This window comes from Centruroides sculpturatus, unplaced genomic scaffold, assembly GCF_000671375.1.
Source record: "Centruroides sculpturatus isolate CEXI.00-Female unplaced genomic scaffold, Cexi_2.0 scaffold162, whole genome shotgun sequence".
NCBI classification, from domain to species: domain Eukaryota; kingdom Metazoa; phylum Arthropoda; class Arachnida; order Scorpiones; family Buthidae; genus Centruroides; species Centruroides sculpturatus.
This window is the reverse complement of record NW_019384555.1, coordinates 424,179-440,886: the sequence shown is the minus strand read 5'-3', so window position 1 is coordinate 440,886 and position 16,708 is coordinate 424,179. Positions and strand designations below refer to the sequence as shown.

At 31.9% G+C, this 16,708-nt stretch overlaps 2 protein-coding genes across 4 annotated transcripts; both read left to right on the top strand.

The window, feature by feature from the left end:
* The first annotated feature begins 480 nt into the window (after positions 1-480).
* LOC111623819 (neuroglobin-like) lies at positions 481-7,283 on the top strand. 3 transcript variants are annotated; one of them, XM_023366527.1, is made up of 4 exons: positions 481-556; positions 3,180-3,371; positions 4,006-4,237; positions 5,679-7,283. In XM_023366527.1, the coding sequence occupies exons 2-4, from the start codon at positions 3,187-3,189 to the stop codon at positions 5,835-5,837; spliced, it is 576 nt and encodes a 191-aa protein (XP_023222295.1). In that variant the 5' UTR covers positions 481-556; positions 3,180-3,186; the 3' UTR covers positions 5,838-7,283. The 3 variants fall into 3 exon arrangements, with proteins under 3 accessions (XP_023222295.1, XP_023222296.1, XP_023222294.1); XM_023366528.1 differs by lacking the exon at positions 481-556 and adding an exon at positions 2,540-2,722; XM_023366526.1 differs by lacking the exon at positions 481-556 and adding an exon at positions 2,963-3,089.
* A 143-nt stretch (positions 7,284-7,426) lies between these two features.
* LOC111623818 (non-symbiotic hemoglobin 1-like) lies at positions 7,427-15,402 on the top strand. The gene is made up of 3 exons (XM_023366525.1): positions 7,427-7,640; positions 9,168-9,393; positions 14,974-15,402. Exons 1-3 carry the CDS (start codon positions 7,477-7,479, stop codon positions 15,190-15,192), a joined length of 609 nt encoding a protein of 202 aa, XP_023222293.1. The 5' UTR covers positions 7,427-7,476; the 3' UTR covers positions 15,193-15,402.
* Positions 15,403-16,708: the final 1,306 nt, after the last annotated feature.

The window sequence follows — 16,708 nt, the reverse complement described above, 5'->3', positions numbered from 1 at the left end:
TTTACTAGTAAAAATTTCAGAAAATAAAACAAAATCAAATTAGAAATTGAAATACATAAATATAGAAGAATATCTTCGAGGAAAATGGACTATTCATTCGGATGTTAACTATAACTTACATTCAATGGATTCTACAAAAGATTTACGGGATGGATTTTAGTCAAATTTAGTTCTTAATTACATTATTAACTAAATCCAGGAAAATTGCGTTATTCGTTGCGTAATTAACGAACAAACTATGAGAACCCCCCCCGTAACACAGAAAAATGAAAAAGTAACAAATTCTTTTGACGTTTGCCGTGGTAAAAGCCACCATCCTTATTGAAGGTTATAAATTCATTACTAAAAATAACACGCGGTTCTATAAATAAATTTTAGGTTTGATGACGTAAAACCGGTAGACCAATTGGCCGTGACGTCACCCGCTACAGCTACGTCGAATCACGTGATGAATGTTTACGTCGCGATTGATCACGTGGTTGGAGACTTTCAGTCGCCGTATTCGGTATCGGGGGGTCGACTCTCCAATTTTACTATCCGAGAAGTCGTCTTCCGAGTAAGTATTCTCCCGATCAAACTCCTTTATTCTATTCACTTATATTGTCAATTATCTTTTATATAAAAGATTTCGCCGGCAAATTAATTTAGTTTTTTATCGCCCCGTTTCTCCCAATTTAGATGAGAAAAATTATCCAAAATTCATACTTTATTACTGTAAAAATCGGCATTTTCGAGTGGCCTATAAACACGCTCTTTAATATTCCAATATTTAAATATTTTTCTAAAATTAATAAAATTGCCCTTATTATTATTATTATTATCTAACTCACTTTTATTTCTATATTTTCACTAAAATTTCTCTAGTTACTTTTTATATATTATTAATAGTGCTCGACTTTGACTCGCGATCCTAAGCTGTAACGCGTAACAGATCTTTCCCCCACCCCAAATAATGTTACGTGTGAAAATTGAGGCCCTAAGCCTCAATTTTTATACGTAACGCGAGGCCCTAATCTATCCGCTAATCCCCAAACATCAATTTAGCTGGCTTTAGACTCATATACTTAACTTTATATATTTAATTATTTTACACAATTTTTTTGTATACTTCATTTGTATAATTGCCGTATTTAACGGCTTCATATTATTAAATTTTCTTCATTTGCGGGGCTTAAATATACAATTTTAAATTTAAAAATGATTAAAATTAATTTATCCTAATTTAAAACTTTTAATTTATTTTCGATTTTATTAAAAAAAGTTCTATTTTTTTTCTACAAATATCCAAATTATAAGTCGAAACTTTATAATAAAAAAATATTTTTTATTAAATATTTTATTAGTTTTTCATTAAAAACTCTTAAAATAAAATGACTTTTTTGGAGTTTTCGTAGAAAAATTAATTTTATAGGATTTACCTTTGAGTGATTCGCGAGATTATGTCGAGAATTTAAAATGTTTTACTTTATAAAAGCATTATCGATTGATAAGTAGATTTTAAAAAGTTTCTACATCTTCGTAATTAGGAACGTGCGACGAACAGACCTCCAGACGTGCAGGAAATCGCGTAATAACGTTTTCTAATTCAGGAATGGTAAATTCGTAAGGGAAACGAGTAGAGAAGTAGGCTACATTGAAAAAAATTGTCGGGGTGGGAAACTAATAATAGTCTTTTATTTTATTATAAACAGCTGCTGAAAGAATCCTTTCTGTCTGTCATCAAAACCTAGTTTTTAACCAGAACGAGCAGATTTTTCTGGTTATAAACCGGACCAAAAAAAGCGCTAGAAGCCCGAATTTCGACGATGGAAGATTAATAAAATGGAAAATAATGTTCTCGTAAAAATAGCTTAATTTGTTTGATTTCTAAAATGTATAAATCAGCTAGAAGTATGTTTACGTTTTTATTAACCGTAAGATGTCAGTTAACAAAACAAGATCGTAGATTACGGATTCTCTGGAGGTTTGTTTAACTTTATTAGTCGGCCAAATCGGAAACCCTTGTTGATAAATAAACATTACGTTATCTCCTACGCGATAAATAAAGTTTTTTTTTTTACCGTTTAACTAACTAGAAGAAAAAATAAAAGTCTAAATTAGAATAGTCGCGAGAAGAAAATTTATATGTATTTTTATATAATATATAAAAGTACTTCTCCGGGGAGGAGAGTAAAAAGATAATTAGTAACGAGCAAACAATTCTCGAGGTTTTTAATCAGTTAGGAATTGCGCAAGGTTTTTTCTTGTACAAAAAGAAAACATTTTCTGATACCAAAAGAAGGCTACACTTCATTATATACAGTGACAGCTCTGTAGACTGCGAGATCTGTCAACCTATCCAATTACCAAACAGATTTAATGCCGACAGTACGTAGTACCGACTGAATGGTACACTTGTTTAGTGACACAGCCACTCTGTGAGAACTGACAAATATCGCTTGTCTACCTCAAGGACGGCGCAATCAATGGCTCGGGTTTTACCCCCCTGGAATATTTATATTTAATAAGGGATCCTTTACCTTAATTTAGTCGGTTATAATTGTTTTATTGGAACATTACGGCGCTTAACGACTTCCAAAAAATCGCTAATGCGGTATCGGATTTAAATATTGTTTCCAGTAATTGATCAATCAAAAGCGATTCTCTTTTATATCGTTAGATTTGTGGATCTTTATTGCCCCGCAGTTGCAGGTTTGCAAATCGGAATTAAATATACAAAAGGGTATTTATTAAATAATACGCATTTTTATGCAACGAAACACCTTTCTCGCGAGTAATTGCTTCCGCGCAAGTTATAAAGTAAACCTTGCTAAAATTAGTGTTATTTTCTTGCGCGATAAAGGTGGAAACGATTCTCAAATATCCTTTACATTTCGCTTTATAAATTACATTAACTCATTCTCCGTTGTTACAATAACTTTTAATTTTGGTTACTGTTTATTTACTTTAAGTTTTTATCGTTAAAATTAAAGTAACGCTAGAAGTAATTTGTTAGTGAGGAATTAAATACGTATCCTAGGAACGTTCAGTATGAAAATGATTTCGATAATATCTAAATAAAGCGGAGAATAGAAACCAATGAGTGCCGAGTTAAGTAGCATTTTGGAGATAGCGATCGGAATGATCGAATCACTCGAATCGTAACTGTAATAACGTTAAAAATATTTCTTCTCTTTCAGAATCAGCATGGGATGCAGATTCGGCAAAACCGTACCATCTGTTAAAGATCAGAACGATCAGACAGATCCACCTCCTCCGGCTCCTACCGACCCGAGAATCCCTTTGACTGCCAAGCAATGTTTTTCTATATCAAAATCATGGAAGGGAATAGCCAGGGCGATGGAACCCACGGGAATTAATATGTTTGTCAAGTAAATATTCTTTTCTCGTGTAATTTAAATTTGCTTGTTGAAAATATGTTCCGAATTGATTCTTTTGTTCGAGTTTTTAGCTTTTTCTTTTATCCTTTTGCGTATTTCTCGTTTTTTTTTTAAATATAAATTTTCTCGGAAAACTTTTGCAAAACCGCAAAATGTATGTAATGTATTGCTTACGAAGTGTATTTTGTACGATTTCTCCCGAGCGTGCAGTGTATTTTTTATGAGGATCAAATTTGCTTCGATAATTCATTCTCATATAAAACATTATATTTTATATGCTAATCGGTAGATTAAAAATACGCTAAAAGTTCGTCATAGATACTATCTTTTTTAGAGTTAAAATTGTTTCATAAAACTTAAACATTCTCAGAAATAGCTTATGAAATAACTGGCGGAAAGAGTAAATAGCGATATGTTTTTCTTTGTAGAATGTCAAGAATGGCTTTATAATCCCTTGCCACCATTTCACAGTTTATAAGGTTATTGACTAGTAATTAATGATAATCGATTTTTACACCTTATGCGTGATAATTTTGAAAATTCTTTTTATTATTTTTCTAAAAACAAATCAATCTTTTGATTGTTTAAAAATATAAATACTCTTCTTCTTGTTATTAAATTTTAGACTCTTTCAAGATAATGAAGATTTGCTGGATTTATTCGAAAAATTTCAGTCTCTGAAAATATCAGAATCGAACTTCGAGAGTATGGAATTAGCGCAGCACGCTTCTATCGTTATGTCCACGTTAGACGAAAGTATAAGGTCTTTAGACAACGTCGATTATCTCTTGGATTATCTACATTCTGTGGGAAAATTGCATCACAAAATACCCGGATTTCAAAGGGAATACTTTTGGGTAAGCCCAAATTTTGCCTTTCGCTGTTACAAATATGAAGATGCTTTTTAATGTAAATCGATTAGCGTGACTGGCATCGAATTTGAAACTTTCGTAACTTTATAATTACTAATTGGAGTAAACAGAATGTGACCCGCATAGAAATCTGGAATAAACGATACAACAGCCCACATCTTTAAACACGTTTAGATACGCAACAAAACAAACATTAAAAAAAAGTCATTCGGTGTAATTGGTATTTTCGAAAATTGTACGCGGATAAAATTCTATTATTTCTGGCTATTTATGTGGATTCTCTTAAAAACCACCTCCTCGACATCCTATTAATTTTACGATATATCGGGGCAGCCTACATATAAACATATAGTCGATCTTTTATCCCGATTGTATAATAAATTTTCCAATTTAACTCGGTAGTTTATTTTATAGACTAAACGACAATAAAATTAATAAACCCGCAAGACATATATCGAATTCGTTTCTTAGATACCGGAATAACCTTCGTAATCTGAAGAAACGAAAATCGTACGGTTAGTAAATTGATATTTCGATATCGTATTACTAGTTATAGACAATATCCGTGGCATCTCCCGTCTACAATGCGAATTCGTTCCTATTTACGGTATTATCCTTCGCAGTAGTTAATTAGCGTACGACTCTAGTCTGTAACTTTTATTATTTTTAGATGTATTTTCTCCGAAAGAGATGATAGATAATTTATCTTCGTTCAACTGAAGATAATTACAGTTATACAATCAAACTGGATTCGAAGCATAGCTTCTAGACTTCTGGAGCGCCAGGCCCTAAGCCGTTTAGAGGGCCTCGTATTCGAGAAGCCTTACCTTAAATATTTTTGTGTGACTGAGTCTCCTCGATGACTTCTAGCTTAAGAGCCACAAATAGATTCTGTTTAAAGGCGCATTAAAGTTTACTATATTCGGTTTAAACGTTAATAAAACTTGTAAAAATAGTTTTATATTCTTCAACGTTATAAAAAACAACGTATATTTTTATAGTAAATCAATGTAGCTTTATATCTCCCACTTGTAGTACTAGAATAGCACTTTCTGCACATTATCTTCTTAAGATATTAATTTCTGGAAAGTAACCTTCTCAAATTACAGAAGAAAGTAGAAACTTATTAACCTTTTAAATTTAGCCAATGGTTATATTCTGAATAGTTTACTGCCTACACCATCTGTTAGTGAAGAAGATGAAACACTTTAGCTTATTTTTTAGACTATATACACCCATTTTATATTGAGAAAAGCTGTAACATAGTTATATTCGTAGCCACACTTTTAGATGCCGAATTGATTCGTTTTATATACCTAGTCTAACGTATCTAGAATTCGCGTATGCAACTTTACTATCTTTAAACATATAATTCTAAATTTTTATATTTTATATAAGTATAATACTTATATACATTTTTTTCCAGAGAATTGAGAAACCTTTCCTGGCAGCGGTCCAAGAAACGTTGGGAGACAGATATACAGAAAACATGGAAACTATTTATAAAATAACAATTCATTTTATCTTGGAAACAGTAATTGCGGGATACGACATGGGACCAGAAACGAATCAAAATAGCCTTTAGTCTGTTATTTAACGGTCGTTCGTCATTTTGTTACGTGTTGTCGGAAAGAAGAACGTCTGCTGTGATAAATGTATATTGGGTATGCTCCTTTCGTCGATTCGAATGCTATTTGCATCAAATTAAAGATGCCCAGAGGCATAATTCTGTGTTTGCTTTTAAATAAACGCGTTATTATAACTATTTATACAAAAATAATGCTATTTTCTTTAAATTTCTTAATTATCCAATCACGAGCGTATTACCTATCGCGTTAGTTTAAATATTGTTGTATTATTGGTCGTTGCAGTAACCAATGTTTTGCTATATATTAAAAACGTCACCGTTACGTAAAAAGAAATTGAAATACGCAATCGTACGTATCGTTAATTCGTGTGATTACTGCTATATTTTTTATAAAAAAAGAAATTTAAATATTATTAAATATACACTGTATATAAATGTAGAAGCGTAATTTGTTTAAAAATTACAATATTAAATGAATATTCTACACGTTACTTTTATTAATTTTTTTAAAAATTAAATTTCGATTTTATTATTATTTAATACAGTATATTGTAATGACGTCGATCGATAATATCGTTGCCATAGTGGAGGAGGGATAGATTTATACACGATAATCTGTATGACGTCGAATAATTTATGGTTGCCGGGAGGTAGAGAAGAGCATTTTCGATAATTCTGACATCTTATTTATCGAAAGTAAATAAGAAAAAGTGGAATTTGTCGACGGTAGATGAGTAAAATATTAACAGGGATTGAGTAAGATATAATAAATTGCACAGTGGAAACATTTATGTCTTCATCCATTCCTGTTTAAATAATTCGATTTTTGTATTCAAAATAAGAAAGACATTTTAAAAAAAGAATTTAATCCACGACAATTCAATATTTTAAAGTCCTTCTATGGACAGATTTGATATATTATCGGATGAAGTGGATTTTTATTATGATCAATGAAATTTCCTTCCGCTCTTGTCTTGTGGATGTGGAAATATCCTTTGAAAATATCGGGATCGAATGACCTGTTTGATGCGTAATTCGATAAGCATTTGTTATTATATCTTGTATTATTATTTTTTTTTATATAAGAGACGGCAAAACAATTTTTTATCCGGGAAAAAGTCAGTTGTATCGATCCGGTAGGCCACATTATATTTGATATCAATGCAACGTCATTTTTCCTATTCCTTTATAGTGCTACTTTGGAGACTTATAACACGTATAAATAAATGTATACGGGTTGTAAAAATGTTCTGGACAATTTTTGTAACTTTTCTTAAACTTAAAAATTGCTATAAAACGTCCTTGGCATTCAACTGATATCATTTTATTACCGTTGACTTACTCTGATTTAAGAGAGCAATTGATCGATATAAAACAGATTTAATAATGTAAATGCGACTCGTATAGTATAATTTAAAACGGAAAATAATAAAATGCATTGTTTTCTATGGAAAAAAAATAAAATTTGAAAATTTCTTTATATTTTTTTGTTATTATTATTATTTTTTAAATATAATTTTGTAGCAGTAATGACTACAGGAAATGGGTTGCGACCGGAGATAACTACGTGGGTTCGGCACGTCTCCGGTTTTATGTAAAGTTAAATGCGGATTGTCATTCATGGATTCAAATTGAAATGGGTTGTGTTCCCGCAAAATCAGTTTCTAACCTTCCTTATGGATTAGGTGGATTTAAAGGAGGTGTTCCTTTTGTCACTTATCAACAAAAAGTTGCTCTGGTACAAACGTGGAACGTTTTAATGGAAAACTTGTCTAGAGTCGGAGTTATAGCGTTTATGAGGTAAACTAAGATTAATATAACAAGTTTCTTACAGGTTTTTAAATTAGAAAAACCTATATATTTAATACAGAATATTCTACTTTTGATAATTTGCTTATCGTCTATCTTCTGGGTTAAGGCCAGATTTTGATTTTATTGCGGCCCTAGGATATAGCTATAGCTAGATGCCTTTCCCTTTCGCCAAATAATAAGGAGTTTGAAAAAGCCAGACCTTAACGTTTACCTTTGTAGAGTGAGGCCCTAAGCTATATCTCGTTTACTTTATGTGTAGGCTAAATCCTACTCGATTTAGCGATGGTATATTTTTAGAATGCGCTTTAATGATATATAAATACTTTAATTAGAAAATTTAATTATTTCGGTGGTTAATTTTTCAAAATTCCCGTTTAAATTATAAAATGTGTAATTCTATTACAAGAAATTGAAATCTATAAATTAATAGCGAAAGTAAAAGTTTAGACTAAGAAGAAGTTACCACGTAATAACTTAGTAATGAATCGGAAGCTCCAAAAACCTGTGTTTAACGACATCTGAATCTATAGTGTAATATCTTCAATCATTCCAAAAATGCTAAACGATACCTCATTATAATTGAAGATTTCGGGGCAAGAACACGTTAACTTAGTTTCTGTGTTGAATTTCTACACACATACAACAGATACGATTTCCATACTACAATTTCTACAATTTCTCATGGATTGACCTCCAAATAAAATTAATCATCCGTGGCTTGTCCCAAATGCAGAATAAATTCAAAACTTTAGGGTATTTTCTCAGAAACTTGAAAAAATGAGTTAATATGTTCTTGCCTCCAGGTCTTCAATTACCATCACTTTCCATAATACTGAAAATACTTGATATTACAGATATAGTATTCATTTTAAGGAATTGAATTTGTTCAATCACTAAATACCTTTATTAAAAACAATTGGTTAAAAGTCTAGACTGACGTCGTCATTTAAAATTCACAAAGATCAAACAGCATTTAAGTAATCTATTCGAATACATAGAATTGCAAGAAACGAGAGTTTAATAATATATAAAAACGTAATTAATATATAACAGAATAATTTAACAAACTTAAAAAAGTTCAGCGAGTCTCGTTAATTTAACAAATATAAGTAAAATCGATAGTACCACACAATCCGAAATTGTAAGTAAAATACGATTTTATAAATGAAATTTATTTTTAATATATTAAATTAAAATTTAAACGCGACTTTCTTTATTTTTATTTACGTCGTTATCTTTAAAAACACGCATAAATTGAAAATCCTTTCACGTAACAGATACGAATTAACCAACCTTCTTTTCATGTAATCAAGAAAAAGGAAGAGGATGGGATGGGCCGTGTGCGCAAAAATATTTTATATTAATTTTTAAATTATTTATCGGGAAATAAAGTATTAATATTTTTTAAAAAATTAAGATTTTCCCCCAAATCTCGAGCACAAAATAAATTTTTAACATTAGCAACGTTAAGTAAATGTACATAAACGTTATACCCGTGTGGTTATTTATTTTCAGGTTATTCGAAACCCATCCCGATGTACAAGAAATATTTATTCCGTTCAAAGGTTTAGATCACGAATCCCTTCGTAACAGCAAGGAATTAAGAGCTCACGCTCTTCGCGTTATGAGTTTTGTTCAGAAAGTAGTAGCCAGGTTGGAGCAACCGAGAAAATTGGAAATGCTTTTGGGAGAATTGGGTAAAAGTCACCTAAATTATGGTGCTAAAGCTGAATATATCGAGGTGAGATCGTCTTTATTTCAATTAATTTATCAATATTACTAATTAAACTTTACTTTTTTAAAGGCGGATTAAAATGAGATTAATAATGATGCTAGGATATGATTTTAGTCACGTGCACCAGTAGAATATTTTATGTTTAGTAATCCCTATCTATAAAAGTAAAGCCCTAGCTAATTACGCACTGGTGTCAAAACGAGGACCAAGTAAAGTTAAAGAAAAATGAATTTTGCTACGTAAAAATTATAATGATCAAATATCAAGGCCGTGTAAAGGTACTCGAAGCCGGGTGCGAAAGGAAATCGGGGTTCTCTTGCTTACTTGAGATAAGTAAACCACTGGGGAGACGAGATCGTACCAAATATTTCCTTTTGTCTTACCGTGTGCGGGTTTTTATATAATTCTGTCATTTGTTATCGCAGAAATATTATCATTTTCAATGAAAAAGTTTTAATATTTCATCGGTTTGGGTCTTCTAGATTTGAGACCCATGTCATATTCTTAAGAGATGATGCCACAGAGTTTAGTTTAGTATTGTACTTTATATTTTGCAATGTCACAGCGCTTGATTTAAAAAATATCGGTAAAAATTAAATATTTTCTAATTATATTATTATAAAATGGACGTTGTTTGAACATATTAATAAATACAATAGAATGTTTGTAATGTTCGTATTATGGATTGAAAATTTATATAAATATTTAAGCCCACTAGTGACCGAGTGGGTAAAACTACTGAATACTGGTAGTCGGCCACGAGGAATTTTCGAGTTTTCTTTACGTGTACTTCCGGGAGGTGCTCCTCCGTCCATGTGTTGCGCTGACTTATCAGATGTTTTGCGAAAGTTTAGGCAATTCTTCAAACTTGACAAGGTTGTGTGTGATTAAAAAAAAAGGCATGTTTTAAGTTGGTATATTTATTTCTAAACAATTAATTAGTTTTAATAAACAAAAACCAGTAGCTGGCTTTGTATATTACCAAAGAAACTAAAAAAAAAATGCAAAATAGTTGTTGCAAAGGTATCGACAAACTGTCTTCAAACTAAAAACAATTAATAATAATACAATCTTAGTGGCCAATATTTCTATCATCATTTCTAGTCAAGAACAAGGTTTTGTAAGATTTCGTGTTCTAAATTATACCAATAATACTCAAGATCTTCAACCGAAGCAAACAGTCTTCCAGCTGCACAGAGTTTCCTAGAGATTATACCCGAAGATTTTTCCATTGGGTTTGTCTGGGCTTCTCATTACACGGATTTTTTGTCTGAAACCAAGCTATAGCTGTGTTTCGGTACGAATGAATGCGTTATCTTGTTGCAATTTAAGTTTGCAAATGGAAGTAGACGATGCTTTAGTGTTTCGATGTAGTAATCGGATTTCTGTACTCCTGATATAAACGCTAGACTCGTCACGCCATTACAACTAAACGCGCACCAAACCAATATGGATACGCTTCCCGTTATCTACCGAAAAAAAAATTTTCCTCTTTTCACAAATCGTACCAATAACAAATCCACGCATCTGGCTCATCCAAATTCCACTTCTCTTAGAAAGACATTACAGGAAGCCACTCATCGTGTGTTTTTTTTTTCCTACCGCGGTCGTGCTTCAACGCGCTTTGGCTTTGGAGGTGGTCGGAGTTGCCATTTTGGAGAAACGAAGATTTAGAAATACTTTCAAACCTCGAATGTTATATTTGTTGTAAAACAACCTTTTTACAACTCGTGAATAATTTCCTACTTGTCTGAGAAATTACCAAAATTCGAACTCTTTCCCTAAATTTTCCACTTTTAAAACAAGGATTTTGCCTTACTTTTTAATTTTATTTAATAATATGCAAATGCTGTTTTCATTTACGAATCTACTTTAATCGTTTACGGATAAATAAGTATGTTTTCGTTAAATAGTTTTTATCATCACAAGAGCCACGTCAGTTAACGATATTGCCAAAACTATCGCAACACGCCTCATCAAACCCTAAACTCGGAAATAAATATGTAAATTCCATTAAAATTCGAAACATATATGATTAAAAAGTATGTCACTTTTCTTTCAGTTTTATTTATATTTATCAGTAATCGATAAATAGTAGAAAGAATGACATTCATCGCTAATAATTAGCTCAACGTTTTACAGTATAAATCGACAACCATTGCGGTTTACGCGTGGGTTGCATTCTTAGAACGAGAGCGCGAATAAAACGAGCAATTATTTATTTTGACATCGTCGCAATGCCGGGCCGAAATTTTCCAGTGAAAAACGAAAGTTCATATATCGTTAATCGATGCCACCCCCTAATCTTTCTTTATCTCATTCCGGCTTTCATATATCTAACTCCGTTCTAGAGATTAAGGAAGGACGGACGAACAAAAACAGTAGGAATTTACAGTTTTTTTCAAATTGCGGCTCAATTTCTGGCAAATTATGATAATGTATTCGATAGAAATACATTAATGTTCACTTAATAAAATATACAGTATTTATATTATTTTCGTAGAGGCGCATTACTTCATAATTTTATAAAAATGCCGCCATCCGTCCGTTACTTACTACTAAATAAAGCCATTACTATGTGTAATTAATTGAGTTAGACAGCGATACTTTTGGTAAAAGCCGGAAAATACGTAATAAAAGTAATTAATAATGATTTACGATTTATTTTAGCATTGGAGTCGCGAGCATTCTGTAATCATAGCGTAGTCAATACTGTTATACTACGTAATTCTATAGGATTATATAAAGTCAGTTATAAAATAATTTATATAATCCTAGCTGAAAAATTAACGAGGAGGAAAAATATATGAAACGTAACAATTCCGTAAATCCTTCGTATAATCTATCCCGTTAAATTTAATGTCACAATTATTGACAGAATTTCTTTGTACGCCCGTATCGCGATTCGATCGTACTTAACGGCGGCAGAATTATTAAATGTTAACTTTTAGCATTATTAGGGTTTTACAAATATTGTCCGAATTGGAGAAAAGATAAATCGTATTTAGTTAAGGGGTAGGCGTCCTAGAACGTCACGGATTTCGGGCCAAAGCGGTACGATTCAAATTCTGAACTACCAGCTCGTGATTTTTGATTTAAAAAACCGAATTTGACTAGAAAAATACACTTAGATTTTCGAGAGCTTTGCATTTATATGGTCCCAACGTTGGACGAAATTAACGTATTCTGTTAAACGTTAGAAACGTTTCGAAAGGTAATGAACTTTGAAATAGACTTTTACAAAATTTTAACAAAATTGAAATAGACTTTTACGTCAATTTGAAAGATTACGGGTGTCGAAGAGAAATTCATCGAATCGATGGGAAAAGGCAACGCAATACGAATAATCTGCCAAGGGAAGACTTTCTATTTATATTTGTATATGTTAAGAAACCCATAAAATTACCCGTTATTGAGGCACGAAGCCGCGACATTTATCAACGTTCAGTAGTTTGATCCATTCGGTCACTCGAGAAATTGATTCACGTTTCGTATTATTTATGTCTAAAGTTTTATCATACTGTAAATACGTAGCGATTTAGCCGAATCGCGACATATTTTACGCGATACAATAAATCTGTAGTTTCAATAATGTGTCGGTTTTATCACGGCTCTAGAGATCCATATAAACGAAATAATGAAAATACTCGTAAATTATTAAATACCGTAAGAATATAATGGTAACGAATAGAAAACAGATTTTTTTTTTTTTTTTAAATCGTGCAAACGTAATTTGTTCGTAAATAGACAATTATAAATTCATTATACGTATATTCATTATACGCGGGTTGCAAACGGTACGAACAGAAAACTAAACTACGCAGCAACTACGATCAAAAAGATTATCCGTAACACGAAATCAAAATTACAAAGTTGGGACCATCGGAGCTTTGTTGTATATGGCGGACAACTACGGAGAATAACCTGCCGGTAAAACCCGGGGCCATATTCTGGTCATTGTTTCTGGTGTCTTGTCTCTCACAAGCCGGTCGCTGATTGGCTAATCATTTGGATTAGCCAATCAGCGACCGGCTTGTGAGATACCAGAGACCAGAATACGGCTCCCGGTAAAGGTTCTTCCGTATCGGTGTCGACATTTTTTCGAAGCACGCCGCATAGCCTATTCGTTGCTAAATTATAAATAGACGAGCGCGTAGCTGACACGATAATAAATTAATTTGCATAACTTCCCGAGTTAATTTGCAAAAATTATCGACAATTGTTGAATTGTTTATTCTTTTATTCCGATAAGAAGTTGAAATAATAAAACGTAGAATTGAATCTTTTCGACAATATTCGCAACCTTCCTCCATTTATTTTCGAGAGCGTTTCATTAACTCGTAATTAGCATCTTATTTGCCGTAATTTTTGCGTCATTTAAGTAAAGTTCTCGTAACTTTTGTAACGACGCGCTCATTTTTTGCAACATTTTTATTGTACATTTTGTATATAAAATGTACAAATATGTTCCACCGGACACAAACGAGTCCTTTTTCTCGGTTACGTCGCTGCGAAACCAACCGTCGATCTCCGGACTACAGCCATATTAAGTGAATTTATACGCCGTTTAGATCTTTTCGTAATTGTTTTTCCGCAAAAATTTTGTTGACTGTCGACATTCTCGTAAAACAGTAATTGAAAAATATAACAATGTTTATTCGATAATTGCAAATTAATACGTTAAAAAGTTTACCCGGTTTATTTATATATTAGATAAAAATAACATTAAATGTTATTAACGCATTTAAAAATATTATAATAGTACAAGCAGCTTATTTTATGTAATTTACTTCAATTTGAAAAGTTTATATCTAAATCGAGCTGTACGGCCAAATCCGGATTTAGAGTCGTCGTAGCCTTAGCTACAATATACGAAAGGCTTTTCCTTCTTCGCTAAATAATAACGGGTAATACGTATTAATATAAACTGTCTTTGAGAATAAAACGAGACCCCGAGGCGGTGTTTTTCAATATTTGTCATCTCACCGCACGCTCGAGCCTATAATTAATTTTCGTGGAAAAGCGCTGCCCTAAGGTATAGTTTACTTAGTTTATTCCCAAATCCGGTCTCTCCGAGGCGCATTTCCTTAGATATTTCATCACTTTCGATTATCGTTAAAAAATCTTGCGACTCCTAACCTTATTAATATTCGTTACGAAACTGTTATTAGATTTGATTGGTCGGAAGCGCACGAATCTGGCAGAAAATGGAAAGCATTTAGACATCTGGCAGTTGAAAAGACATAAAATGAATATTTTCCACCGGGATGGGTGCGACTAGTAGTAATGTATATATCAATAAAACATATTTATTCAAAGAAATCATTTTATGACTTAAAACTTATCTAAATCTTATTCCCTAATTCAAACTTTCTACGCGTTTCTTCGTATTTTTCATTTTTAGTAGTTTTAAAAATCGTGAAAATACTCGAGATCCAGCGACGAGTTGTGTAACTTTCCCGGCGAAAAAATATTCAACATTATTATATGATTGTTTGTGGCGCCATCTGTTACGAGATTATTTTATAATATAAACATATAATTTACAAAGGATTGAATCTGATTTATTGTATTTGTATTTTGTAGAAAATAGGCCCTCAGTTCATTTACGCCGTGAAACCCATGTTGGAAGATCATTGGAACCCGGGAGTGGAAAACGCCTGGTTACAACTGTTTCGATACATCACTCATTACATGAAAGTGACGATGGAACGGAGCGATAAAGAAACGGTCGACGACGACAATCGAAAGAAAAATAAAATGAAAATAATGAGACATTCTTTTCGCGGTAAACTGTATAAATGATGTGTACATAAAACGAGTAACGTATATCACCACTTATTATCAGGAAAATCATAAAATTTTCCATTATCACTCATTACTGATAACGTTTACGCATTTTGTAAATTTACTGTATATTTGAATAAAGTCAAAGTTTTAACCCATGCGTTAATGAACTATAATTTTTTATTCAAAGTTTTATATAAATTATTGGGCTGAAATTTGAAAACATTGTAGACCTATAAATCATCACTGTCGCCTGTCTGTCCGTCAGTCTCTCCTTAATCTCGAGGAGGGAGTTAAGATAGATGAAAGACGATATCGGATACGGAAAGATTAGAGGTAGGAGGCCCCGATATATAAAACTTNACCTATAAATCATCACTGTCGCCTGTCTGTCCGTCAGTCTCTCCTTAATCTCGAGGAGGGAGTTAAGATAGATGAAAGACGATATCGGATACGGAAAGATTAGAGGTAGGAGGCCCCGATATATAAAACTTCCGTCGTATTATTTCAGTTCAAAAAATTTCCCCCCGAAAGGTGTTAACGATAGTAATGCCGTTTTACTAATTTGAAGTTGCGAGAATATATTTTAAGTAAAATAAATTAAAAATTACAGCCCGGGATTGTGACCGTGTCGCAATAAATAAGATGCTCGTTATTTATGTATACAGTATGTATTATATACAACGCTATATAGAATTAATAAGATTTAATCTCAGCTCTTTTCAGAATTCATAGTAATTAGACTCGATTCTGTGGTCTTAAAAATATAATCAATCAACTACTCGAATTATTTCAAATACTAAACAATATTTTGAATTTATTTTTAAACACTATTAAAAATGTCATTTGAAATAAATGCTTAAAATAAACAAGTTTTTAATTTTTACTTTAATTTTCCAGATACAATAAAAGAAAAAAATTATAAATTTAATTTATAGGCTTATAAAAAATTACTTAAAAAATTATACTCATGACCAGAAGACAATACGAAGTACACCGCCTTTTTTACATAACAGGAACAATAATTTGTCTTCAGATTCGTTGTTTTAACAAAAACTTTAATCTTTATATTCGTCTGTTTCACTTCATAAGAACACAAAACTATTGTTATAACTCCCTGTTTTAGTGTTTATTCTCATTCCGTATTCTTGTGTTATAGGTGTGTTCTGATTCTTATATCCCTGTGTGACAAATCTAAAGACTCTATACTTTGTATTGTCTTTTGTTTAAGTTTAATTTAAACAAAAATTAAACTCGTGCAAGTGAATGCAAATAAAAGGAGGAGACGAGACAGATTTTGATTTACCTTTTCATGTTTTATTGCTGGATTTATGAACAACAGACATCCGCTACACCAGCCAACAACATCTAGAATAAGGCGTTTCTCAATACATTACTTGCTCAATGAACTGGACATAGAAACCTTTCGGTTTTACATATTTTTTATTTTTATTTATTTTTTGTTTTTTTTAATCATGTGACACCAAACGTGTCGTTTGGAAGACTTAAATTTCACATATAATACTGCTTATTC